Source organism: Ursus maritimus (assembly GCF_017311325.1).
Source record: "Ursus maritimus isolate PB19 chromosome X unlocalized genomic scaffold, ASM1731132v1 scaffold_X1, whole genome shotgun sequence".
Taxonomy (NCBI): domain Eukaryota; kingdom Metazoa; phylum Chordata; class Mammalia; order Carnivora; family Ursidae; genus Ursus; species Ursus maritimus.
In genome coordinates this window covers 63,207,955-63,221,169 of record NW_024423319.1, presented here as the reverse complement: position 1 = coordinate 63,221,169, position 13,215 = coordinate 63,207,955, and the positions used below count along the sequence as shown (strand labels likewise).

The window sequence follows — 13,215 nt, the reverse complement described above, 5'->3', positions numbered from 1 at the left end:
GTTATTAAATGAGTAAGTGTTTTTAGTCTATAGCATGAAAACAACATAGGGTAATATAACTTTTGTGTGTAGTATTTTAAATACGTAGTTTCTGTGTCTCCTTATGCCTTTTATAATTAGAAGATAGGTTAATGCAGTAGAAATTATAGTAAACCATCTAGTGAGAAAGTGATTTTTGATTGTTGGTGGGAATGCAAGTTGGTACAGCCACTCTGGAAAACAGTGTGGAGGTCCCTTAAAAAGTTAAAAATTGAGCTACCCTATGACCCAGCCATTGCACTACTGGGTATTTACCCCAAAGATACAGACGTAGTGAAGAGAAGGGCCATATGCACCCCAATGTTCATAGCAGCATTGTCCACAATAGCTAAATTGTGGAAGGAGCCAAGATGCCCTTCAACAGATGACTGGATTAAGAAGATGTGGTCCATATATACCATGGAATATTACTCAGCCATCAAAAAGAACGATTTCACAACATTTGCAGCAACATGGATGGAACTGGAGGAGATAATGCTAAGTGAAATAAGTCAAGCAGAGAAAGACAATTATATGGTTTCACTCATTTATGGAACATAAAAAGTAGGAAGATCGGTAGGAGAAGAAAGGGAAGAATGAAGTGGGGGGGGAGGTAAACAGAACGGGGAATGAAGCATGAGAGACTATGGACTCTGGGAAACAAACTGAGGGCTTCAGAGGGGAGGGGGGTGGGGGAATGGGATAGGCTGGTGATGGGTATTAAGGAGGGCGCGTATTGCATGGTGCACTGGGTGTTATATGCAAGTAATGAATCATGGAACATTGCATCAAAAACTAGGGATGTACTGTATGGTGACTAACATAACATAATAAAAAGTTATTATAAAAAAATTTAAAAAATAAAGTTAGTTTTAAGAACAGTTTCTCATTGGGTATGTTGGTAAATTAGCATTTTTGGGGAGGTGGAAATTAGCTCAAAACCAGATCTTTTAAAAAAGATACCATATACAGTGTTTTTAAACATAAGAGAAAGGAAATTTCCACCTTCTCAAAACAGTTTCGTACTTTATCATAAAAAAGTATAGTAGTACCTGGAGCAGTACTGTCCAATGCAATGTACTGCAATGATGTAAATGTTCTATAGATCCCCAGTACCGTATGGCAGCCACTTAGCCACAGTGGCCATTGAACACTTGAAATGTAGCTAATGCAACTAACCGAATTTTTTATCTTAATTTTTTTTGTTTAAAGCAATTATCATATAGCAAAATTGACTTGTTTTTGGTATACAGGTCTATGATTTCTTTTTTTTTCAGTTTGGTGAATATTTTTTTAAAAGATTTTATTTATTTAACAGAGAGAGAGACAGCCAGTGAGAGAGGGAACACAAGCAGGGGGAGTGGGAGAGGAAGAAGCAGGCTCCCAGCAGAGGAGCCTGATGTAGGGCTTGATCCCAGAACTCTGGGGTCATGCCCTGAGCCGAAGACAGACGCTTAACACCTGAGCCACCCAGGCGCCCCTAGTTTGGTGAATTTTAACACATGTATAGATTCATTTAACTACCACCACAACCAGGACACTCTAGTCCCATCATGCCAAAATCTCTCCTGTGCTGCCCCTTTATAGTCACCCCTTTCCCACCCATCATCTGTTCTCCATCTTCCTCTTTAGTTTAAATGTTTAAATTTTTTAACTCTTTAAAGATATTTATTTATTTATTTGAGAAAGAGAGAGCAAAGGTGGGAAGGGCCAGAGGGCCCACTGTCCCTCTGCCTGCTGCTCCCCATTCTTATGCTTGTGCTCTCTCTGTGTGTGTGTGTCAAATAAATAAATAAAATCTTTAAAAAAATAAAAAAAATCTCTTTAGAGATAAAAAACACAAAAGCCTTCATTTTATAGTGACTGTATTTATATTGCATCTCTTTGAAAAGTGTATGCCTGAACTACATGTGGTTTGGCTATACTGTGGCTTATTCATAAAAAGTGTTATGTGGCATATTCCAAGACAAAATTTAAATTATTTTCCCACTTCTGTTTTGGATCACTTATGCTAGTAATCTCTTCCATAACTAAGAGCAAGCTGACCAACTAGAATTATCAGTCTTAGAATCTTTTTTGTTTCATGGGCGCATTTTAAGATTCCACCAAATACCTAGCCCTTGATTACCAAGCTAAAGGAAGAAATAAAAATATTAAGTTCATTAAAATAAGTGAAAGATTAAACTATATAACTATTGTAGACAGTTTAAAGTGAGATTTCCTACTCTTAATTACTTTTTTAAGTAGACTCCACACCCAGTATGGAACCTAATGCAGGGCCTCAACTCACGACCCTGAGATCAAGACCCGAGCCAAAATCAAGAGTCAGGCACTTAACTGACTGAACCGCCCAGGTGCCTTGATTCTTAAGTACTTTTAATTATGTTTTGGGGTTGCTTTTCTTTATGGAACAGAGATTTTCATCAGAAATCCATAATAATAATAATGGCCATATTTTTAAAAAGATTTTACTTATTTGTCAGAGAGAGAGTGCACAAGCAGGGGGAGTGGCAGGCAGAGGGAGAAGCAGGCTCCCAGCTGAGCAAGGAGCCCCATGCAGGACTCGATCCCAGGACCCTGGGATCATGACCTGAGCTGAAGGCGGAAGCTTAACAGACTGAGCCACCCAGGCGTCCCAATAATGCCCATATTTTTACTGCCTTTAGAACATTAGTACCCTATTGCCTCTCCAAATCAGTGGTTCTGAAACAGTTTATTCTTTCTTTTCCCTCCACTCCAACCTCTTAACTTCCTCCAGTTTTCCTCCTCTCTCTGATAATAGTTAATGGCAACACCATCTATACATTGGCCCAAACCATAAACATATATGTCGTTGTAATCCTCTCCTTTATTCTCTATAATCTCCTTACTAGTTCTTGCCCTCCCACATGTATGTTGGAACTGGCCTTTTTTCTTTACCCCCAGCGTTCATTCCTTAATTCAGATCTTCTCTGTACCACTATTGCAATTGCAATAGTCTCCAAACCGATCTTCCATCCTGTGTCACTCCATTCCACCACACATGTCTCCAAAACGATTCTTCTCTAAAATGCTAATACAATCATGTTATTCCCCTGCTTAACTTCTCTATAGCCCCCTATTACCAACAGGATAAATTGCAAACCATTATTGGCATAAAAGGGGCCCCATAATAAATCAATTGCCCAATTCTCTTGCTTGTGATCTTTATCTCCTTTATCCATTTGTCTGGAATTCCTGTCTCATGTGTCCTTGCTGATTTGTGTTTGTCCTTTTACATTAAGGTATTATCTCCCCTAAGAAGCCTTTTCTGACCCATATTCCCAGGGATGAATACATGTCTGTTTTCTGTATTTTTCTGTTCTAGTATATGCTCCCTGTGACTGTGTCATGCTCAGCTTTGTGTCTCAAGAATCCTGGCTCCTGGCACATATAATAGGTGCTCAATAAATATTAGTTGTTCAGTGTTTACCTTTAACTCACTGCTGCAAAGAACTGCTTTCCTATCTATTTACTCATACGATCCGTATAACAACCCTAGATTATAGGGCATATTTCCCCATTTTTCAGATGGTAGAATTAATGAGTGTGACTGACTAATAAGCAGAGAATTTTCAGTAGAACACAAATCTTCTGACTCTCAGCCCAGTAATTGTGTGTTTGTGCATATGTGTTTGTGTGTGTGACCACATCAATAATTTTTGTAAGGTGTCAGCCAAAGATACGCATGTACTCATGGTAGTAGTTAAATTATATACAGTAACTGAGGTTTAGGAAGCCAATCATTGTTTTTATCATTGAATCAGGTGAAACAATAAATATATCCTTATTTTGAATAAAAATAATACTAGGCTGTAGTAGCTTAGAAGGTTATAGGAATATATGCTACAAAACCCTACGATACTACCTTTAATCATAAACTAGCATGCTTGTATCTTTTTTTCCAAACAAAGTTATCTTCATTGAACATTTTAAATTTTAAACTTCATATCACTTTTTATTTTCTGCAGCTGATCCTGTTTCCTTTATTATCTTTTGAATCGGTAGAGTGTGAAGTATTGGCATAATTAGTGAGAGGAGGTGGTAAAGAAGAGTTGTTTGTACTCTGTTGTGAAATTCTAGGGTGTGTTTGTCTATGTGTATGTTTCAAATGCCTAATCAGTATTTGAATCACATACACCTACATATAACTTTATCATTCCTGTAAGTACAGAAGACATTTTCTGTTTCTTTCTGAAGAGAATAGTAAAGATGAGAACTAGTAGGGAAACTCAATTTGATTGAATTATTTGTTCCATTCTTCTTGAATGTGATACAATGATTGTTCATTTTTAAGTCCTAGGTCATGAAATTTAATTAAACTGACTTTTGAACTTCTCTTCCAAAAGGTTTCACTGGAAGAAAAAAATGCAACTATTATTTATGACCCTAAACTACAGACTCCAAAGACCCTACTGGAAGCTATTGAGGACATGGGCTTTGATGCTATTCTCCACAATCCTAATCCTTTCCCTGTTTTAACTGATACTGTGTTTCTGACTGTTGCTGCTTCACTGGCTGTGCCATGGGACCATATCCAAAACACATTGCTCAAGACCAAGGGTGTGACAGACATTAAAATTTCCCCTCAGCAAAGAACTGTAGTGGTGACAGTAATTCCTTCTATAGTGAATGCCAATCAGATAATAGAGCTGCTTCCAGATCTCAGTTTAGATACTGGAACTCTGGAGAAAAAGTCAGGAACTTGTGAAGAATACAGTATGGCTCAAGCAGGTGAAGTCATGCTGAAGATGAAAGTAGAAGGCATGACCTGCCATTCATGCACCAGCACCATTGAAGGAAAAATTGGGAAGCTGCAAGGTGTTCAGCGAATTAAAGGTAATATATCTTGTGTTATTTGTTGGATTGTTTCATGAGCTTAGTCTTCTGTTTTGGTCGTTGAGGTTTTTGCTTTCTTCTTAAGCATGGGTTTTGAATCCACTGGACTAGAATACTTACTGTTTCATTGCAGTTTGGGGTACAGTGCGCATATACCCAGGGTTAAAGTGGGTAAAATGAATGATTATAATTAAAAGTTACATGAGTCTTAAGCAAGCAGAAAAGGTAGCAGGAGTGGCAGTTCATGGAGTCCCGGGTTTTTAATGCAACATGCCTGGGGTCCTCTCCACCTCTAACATATTTCTGTTCAGGCGTGTGGAAACTGGGAGACCATAGATATAGTGGTCATATTTTTTTAGTTTTTTTCCAGTCTGTGTCAGTAACATTTTCTGAAAAGAACTGAATTAGCTTAAGAAAGGATAATGACAACAAAGAGAAACAATTATGTGTGGTATTGATTTGGTCTACAGAATGTTTTCTGAAGTAGCCCAGAAATAACTGATATAATATTTCTCTTTCTATTAACTAGTTTCCCTGGACAACCAAGAAGCTACTATTGTTTATCAACCTCATCTTATCACAGCAGAGGAAATAAAAAGGCAGATTGAAGCTGTGGGCTTTCCAGCATTCATCAAGAAACAGCCCAAGTACCTCAAATTGGGAGCTATTGATATAGAACGCCTAAAGAATACACCAGTCAAATCCTCAGAAGGATCACAGCAAAGGAGTCCATCATACACCAGTGATTCAACAGTCACTTTCATTATAGATGGCATGCATTGTAAATCATGTGTGTTAAACATTGAAAGTGCTTTATCTACACTCCAATATGTAAGCAGCATAGTAGTTTCCTTAGAGAATAGATCTGCCATAGTGAAGTACAATGCAAACTCAGTCACTCCAGAAACCCTGAGAAAAGCGATAGAGGCCGTGTCACCAGGGCAATATAGAGTTAGTATTTCAAGTGAAGCTGAGAGCACCTCAAACTCTCCCTCCAGCTCATCTCTTCAAAAGATTCCTTTGAACATAGCTAGCCATCCTCTGACTCAAGAAACTGTGATAAACATTTATGGAATGACTTGTAATTCTTGTGTTCAGTCTATTGAGGGTGTCATATCAAAAAAGGCAGGTGTAAAATCCATACGAGTCTCTCTTGCAAATGGCAATGGGACTGTTGAGTATGATCCTCTACTAACCACTCCAGAAACCTTGAGAGAAGCAATAGAAGACATGGGATTTGATGCTGCCTTGTCAGGTAATTATCACTTTTTTCTCAGATTCCCCTAATGTTTTTTATTTCTTATTTTGAATTCTGTGGCTTTCATCAATAATAAATGAGTAACAGGCACTGCAATTCCAGTTTTTGAAAGTAAGTCCTATAGAAGTAGTCAGCGATGTATACAAAGATGCTTGCAAGGATGTTTGCATAATTATCTGCAATATTTCAAAACTAGAAACATTAAATCATGATACATCAATATGATGAAATGCTATAGAGCCAAAATAAATTACAGTACTAAAGATACTTAATGCCACAGGAAAGTGTCTGTGATATCTTGTTAAATGAAAAAATAAAAGCTAAAAATCTGTATATTCAGCATGATCAAAATATTATAAACACGTGTATAAGGATTTATATCATGTATATGTTGTTTACATATATGAGTGAATAAAATTCCTGGCAGGACATGAACTAAAATTTTAACAGTGGTTATTATATGAGTGGTGGGGTAAAGGTGATATTTATTTCCATTGTGCTTGCCTATGTGTTTTGTTTTTTTGTGACAAGGATGTATGTGTGCGTGTATAATGGGAGAAGCAAATGCTAGTTTGTAAAGAAAAAAGGTAGAAATAAATAATAGAATTTTAACTGTAGCTTTAAAGGTAGACGTTCAAATGAAACTGACTCTAGAACTGCCCCAAAGTCTGACAGTTTCCTGACAGCTCTTACCTTGAACTGAAACCAAAATTGAATATTCAATGAATTTGCCTATGGGAACTTGTTATTTTGAACTAGAATTGAACCTAGCCTTGAATTAAACTGGAAATGTCCTGATGAAATTTCTTGCTGTAAGTAAAAGAGAGAAATTGTATAACTAATTTCCAGACAATGTTATTAACTTTTGCTATTCTGATCAGAAAGAAGGATATCAAATAGCTATATTCTTTTTTTGAGCTCACTAAAACTGAGAAGCATAAAAAATTAAACACATGCTCAAATTATTGCAGTAGTTAAATGTCAGTGGAAGAGGACCCAGAGACATAATAAATATTCTTAATTTTCATGCTCATGACAAATGGCAGGAATTATAGAAATCTCACTTTTTTTTAAATTATATTATGTTAGTTACCATACAGTACATCCCTGGTTTCTGATGTAAAGTTCGATGATTCATTAGTTGCGTATAACACCCAGTGCACCATGCAATATGTGCACTCCTTAATACCCATCACTGGCCTATTCCAATCCCCCACCCCCCTCCCCTCTGAAGCCCTCAGTTGGTTTCTCACTTTTTAATGTGAAGATGTAGTTTGCATACCATAAAATTCACCCTTTTATTTTTTTAATTAAAAAAATATTTTCTTTTATTTTTTAAAGTTTTTATTTTTTCAGTTTTTTAAAGCTAATATTAATTTATTATATGCTACCCCAAGGATGGCAAATGTAAGACTTCTGTGGGGCCATCTCTCACATCAGTTGTAGCTCTGTTTCTTTTTTTTATGTTCAGTTAGCCAATACATAGTACATCATTAGTTTTTGATGTAGTGTTCAACGATTCATCAGTTGCATATAACACCCAGTGCTCATCACAACACATGCCCTCCTTAATACCCATCAGCCGGTTACCCCATCCTCCCACCCCCCTCCCTTCTGAAAACCTCAGTTTGGTTCCCAGAGTCCAGAGTCTCTCATGGTTTGTCTCCCTCTCTGATTTCTTCCTGTTCAGTTTTCCCTCCCTTCCCCTGTGGTCCTCTGTGCTATTCCTTCCGTTCCACAAATGAGTGAAACCGTATGATAATTGTTTTTCTCTGCTTGACTTATTTCACTTAGCATAATCCCCTCCAGTTCCATCCATGTCGATGCAAATGGTAGGTATTCATCCTTTCTGTTGGCTGAGTAGTATTCCATTGTATATATGAACCACATCTTCTTTATTCATTCATCTGTTGAAGGACATCTCGGCTCCTTGCACAGTTTGGCTATTGTGGACATTGCTGCTATGAAAACTCACCCTTTTAAAGTATACAATCCAGTGGTTCTTAGTATATTCAGAGTTTTGCAGCCATTACTGCTATCTAATTTTATAACATTTTCATTACCCCTAAAAGAAACCCTGTACCCATTAGCAGTCACGCCTCATTTCCCTTCCGTCTCCCTCAGTTCCTGTTATTTACTGTTCTATTTTTTGTCTTTATGAATGTGACAACTCTAGGTTCCATATAAGTGGAATCATAGAATATTTGTCCTTTTGTGTCTAACTTTTTTCATTTAATATATTGTTTTCAAGGTACGTAAGTGTTCATCTGTGTTTGTAACATGTATCAGTATTTCACTTCTTTTTATTTCTAAATAGTATTCCATTGTGTATATACATATATACACCTAATTTTGTTTCTCCATCCATCAGTTCATGAAAATTTGGGTTGTTTCCACTTCTTGGCTTTTATGAATAATGCCGCTATGAACATTAGGGTATGAGTTTATACATGAATGTATGTTTTTATTTCTCCTGGGTATATACCTAGGAGTATAATTTCTGGGTCATAGGGTGAATATGTTTAACTTTTTCAGGAATTGCCATATGTTTCCAAAGTGGCTGAACCACTTTACATTGCCACCTAGAATTCTCACTTTAATAAAGAAAATCTCAAAAGACCAAAATTCTTGTGTTCAAAAAAAGAGATACATAATTCCTTTTTAGAAAATTCATACAGGATACTGAAATGTTAAAGAGCCTCCAGTGCTAAAAGTCTGAACAAAGTATGGGAAATCCATAGTTGCAAAAGGAAATAACTATGAAACAAGAAGAAAAATTTTAATTGAAATATTAAAGTGAAACTGTATCAGATAAAAAATGAATAAAATTGTTATAAGCAAAATTTAGTTCTATCTATCATTCCTTACAATTTTTAATACTTTATTCATTTATTTATTTAGAGAGCACGAGCAGGGGGAGGGGCAGAAGGAGAGGGAGAGAGAGAATCTTAAGCAGGCTCCACGCCCAGCATGGAGCCTGACGTGGGGCTCAATCTCATGACCCTGAGATCATGACGTGAGCCAAAATTAAGAGTCGGACACTTAACCAACTGAGCCACCCAGGCACCCCCATTGCTTATAATTTTTAAAATTTTCAAAATGACAGTATTTGAAACTGTTTCACATTTTGCTATCTCATAATGTTGAGTTAATATTCAGTTTCTATTAAATTAAAATACTTCGGCATACATAATGCGTTATGGACACCACATAATTTAGTTTACGTTAATATCAGTCAGACAAGTTACTTACACTGTGATATTCCTATGCTTCTTAAATATAGGAACTCAAATCCTATCAGCTTATACCACATATAGTATGAAAGTGAAATACTTTTTAAAAATCGAATCTGGTATCTGGTATTATTGTAAGCAAGAACCTCGCAGACTTTCAGATTGGACCCCCCTCATTGGAATTTATCCTATTCATTAGGGTCTGTATTTTTGCAGCTTAAATTATGGTTCACAGATCAGCAGTAGCATCACCATCACTGGGAGCTTTTTAGAACTAGACTGTCTGACCTACTGCATACCCATTAAATAAAAATCTACATTTTAATTTTAATAAGCTCTTTAGGTAATTCATATGCACATTAAAGTTTGAGAAGCACTGGTATAAATAATTTGCTGCAGTGACCTCTATAAATAAACTCTTTGAATTAAATCTATATGAACATTGTTTATTTAATGCAATGATAATATAATATTAAATAATATAATTTAAAATGACATTTAAGAATTTTTATATCACAGATGTGAGCAGAGTAAAAGTAACTTTCCAACTATCTCACATGGCTTCAAAGATGGATTTGAGCAATAGGAGAAATTTTGGTCAGACTAGTAAGAGTACTTAATAGTCTAGTACCATGTCTATCATCTACCTAGTTCTCAGGATCCATGAACGCAACATGTTCAGTAACTTTTAACAACGGCTTTTACCTTCACCAACTATTGTCAAGGGCCCCAGGAATTGATTGTTCGACAAATAATTACCAGGAGCGTGTTAGGTGCCCTACATCTGTTAGGGGTCATAACAAACACATTAATGGCCATGATGAATAGGTAAAAAAAACCTTGGCACAGTGAACGTCACTAAAAGAATTGATAGGGTTGTGGCTACAATGACCCATATTATTGGGATAGAAGGTTGATATCAAATGATCGCATTCTATATTTCTGCTAGAGATCATTCAGAGTTTGAGATGCCATCAGAATGGTGGCTGCCCATTTTCTGAATCTCAGTGTCAGTGCTGATCCTGGCCTCACAACCTATCACTATAACTCCTTCCCAGACAGAGAGGGGCTGACATGATTTGTCTTTATGAAGTACTAATCCTGGGTAGGCTGTAAAAGTTAAAGGAGATAGAGATATATGAGGTGCTTTTTCTCTTCATTGATGAATTCTTTTTTAAATTTTATTTTTTTAAATTTTATTTCCGGTGTAGTTAACATACAGTTTTACATTAGTTTCAGGTGTACAATATAGTGATTCGACACTTCCTTACACCACCCAGTACTCATCACAAGTGCACTCCTTAATCCCCATCACCTATTTAACCCATCCTCCAAACTCTTCCTCTGGCAACCATCTGTTTATCCTCTATAATTAAGAATCTCTTTGTTAATTTGTTTCTCTCTTTTTTGTCCCTTTGTTCATTTGTTTTGTTCTTAAATTCCACGTATGAGTGAACTCATATGGTGTTTGTCTTTCTCTGACTTATTTCCCTTATTGTCTAGCTCTATCTGTGTCATTGCGAATGGCAAGATTTCATTTTTTATGGCTAAATAATATTCCACTGTGTGTGTGTGTGTGTGTGTGTGTGTGTGTGTGTGTGTGTGTAAGTATATATATGCACTACACTTTCTCTATCCATTCATCAATCGATGGACAATTGGGCTGCTTCCATAATTTGGCTATTGTAAATAATGCTGCTGTAAAAATTGGGGTGAATGTATCCCTTTGAATTAGTGTTTTTGTAACCTTTGGGTAAATACCCAGTAGTGTGATTGCCAGATCAGAGGGTAGTTCTATTTTTAACTTTTTGAAGACCCTCCATAATATTTTCCACAGTGACTGCACCAGTTTGCATTCCCACCAATAGTGGGCGAGGGTCCCTTTTCCTCCACCTCCTTGCCAAAACTTGCTGTTTCTTGAGTTTTTGATTTTAGCCATCCTGACAGGTATGAGGTGATATCTCATTGTAGTTTTGATTTGTATTTCCCTGAGGATCACTAATGTTGAGCATCTTTTTGTCTGTTGGCCATCTCTGTCTTTGCAGAAATGTTTGTTCAGGTCTTCTGCCCATTTTTAAATTGGATTATTTGGTTTTTGGTTGTTGAATTTGATGAGTTCTTTATATATTTTGGATCCTAACCCTTTGTTGGATATGTCATTTGCAAATATCTCCTCCAATTCAATAGGTTGCCTTTTAGTTTTGTTGGTTCTTTCGCTGTGCAGAAGCTTTTTATTTTGATTTAGTCCCAATAGTTTATTGTTCTTTTGTTTCCCTTGCCTCAGGAGGCATATCTAGAAAAAAGTTGCTATGACCGTGTCAAAGAAGTTACTATCTGTGTTCTTTTGCAGGATTGTGATGCTTTCCTGTCTCACATTTAGGTCTTTAATCCATTTTGAATTTATTTTTGTTCATGGTGTAGGAAAGTGGTCTAGTTTCATTCTTCTGCATGTGGCTGTCTAGTTTTCTCAACACCATTTGTTGAAGAGACTGTATTTTTTCCATTAGGATATTCTTTCCTGCTTTGTTGTAGATGAGTTGACCATGGAGTTGAGGGTCCATTTCTGGGGTCTCTATTCTGTTCCATTGATCTGTGTGTCTTCTTTTGGAGAATTACAGACCAATATCCCTGATGAACATGGATGTAAAAATTTCATTGCATATTCTAGCTGCCTTTGTCAAAGATTATTTGACCATATAATTGTGGGCTTATTTCTGGGCTTTCTATTTCATTCTATTGATCTATGTGTCTGTTTTTGTTCTAGTACTATACTATTTTGATTACTACAGCTTTGTAATATAACTTGATGTCTGGTATTGCGATACCTCCAGTTTTCTTTTTCTTTTTCAAGATTACTTTGGCTATTCAGGGTTTTTTGTGGTTCTATACAAATTTTAGGATTGTTTGTTTTAGTGCTGTGGAAAATGCTATTGTTATTTCAGTAGGGATTGCATTAAATATGTAGATTGCTTATATTAAATGTGTAATATAGATGTTTTAATATTATTTGTTCTTCCAATCCATGAGCATGCAATATCTTTCCATTTCTTTGTGTTTTCTTCGGTTTCTTTCATCAATGTTTTATAGCTTTCAGAGTATGGGTCTTTTACCTATTTAGTTAAGTTTATTCCTAGCTATTTTACTATTTTTGATGCAATTGTAAATGGAATTGCTTTTTCTTTTTCTGCTGCTTCATTATTGGTGTATAGAAATGCAACAGATTTCTGCACCTTGATTTTGTATCCTGTGACCTTACTGAATTCATTTATCAGTTCTAGTAGTTTTTTGGTGGACTCTAGGGTTTTCTATATAGTATCATGTCATCTGCAAACAGTGAAAGTTTTATTTCTTCCTTGCCATTTGAATGTCTTTTATTTCTTTTTGTTGTCTGATTGCTGTGGCTAAGACTTTCAGTACTTGAATAAAAGTGGTGAGAACAGACATCCTTGTCTTGTTCCTGATCTTAGGGGGAAACCTCTGTTTTCACCATAGGGTATGATGTTAGCTGTGGGTTTTTTCATATAAAGCATTTATTACGTTGGGGTATGTTCCCTCTAAGACCTACTTTTTTGAGGGTTTTTATAATTAATGGATGTTGTAATTTGTCATGCTTTTTCTGCACCTATTGAAATTATCATATGGGTTTTTTCCTTTTTTTGTTGTTGATGTGATGTATCACGTTGATTGATTTACAAATACTGCGCCATCCTTGAATGGGAGGTACTTTTTATCATGAACGTCAATCTCATCATTCTCTTAAAAAGATATATAACATATGAAGTTAAGTCTTCAGTAACCAGTTAAGGAAAAAAATACTTAAAATCTTTTCCTTTTTTTGTAAATTTTTCT

General features: G+C 36.1%; 1 protein-coding gene across 1 annotated transcript in view; it reads left to right on the top strand.

The window, feature by feature from the left end:
• Positions 1 to 13,215, top strand: part of ATP7A (ATPase copper transporting alpha) — a 147,170-nt gene that overhangs the window by 84,423 nt on the left and 49,532 nt on the right. Inside the window, exons 3-4 of the mRNA XM_040630413.1 lie at positions 4,386 to 4,875; positions 5,405 to 6,130. Coding sequence (XP_040486347.1) covers positions 4,386 to 4,875; positions 5,405 to 6,130 — 1,216 coding nt within the window. The remainder of the gene's footprint in view (positions 1 to 4,385; positions 4,876 to 5,404; positions 6,131 to 13,215) is intronic.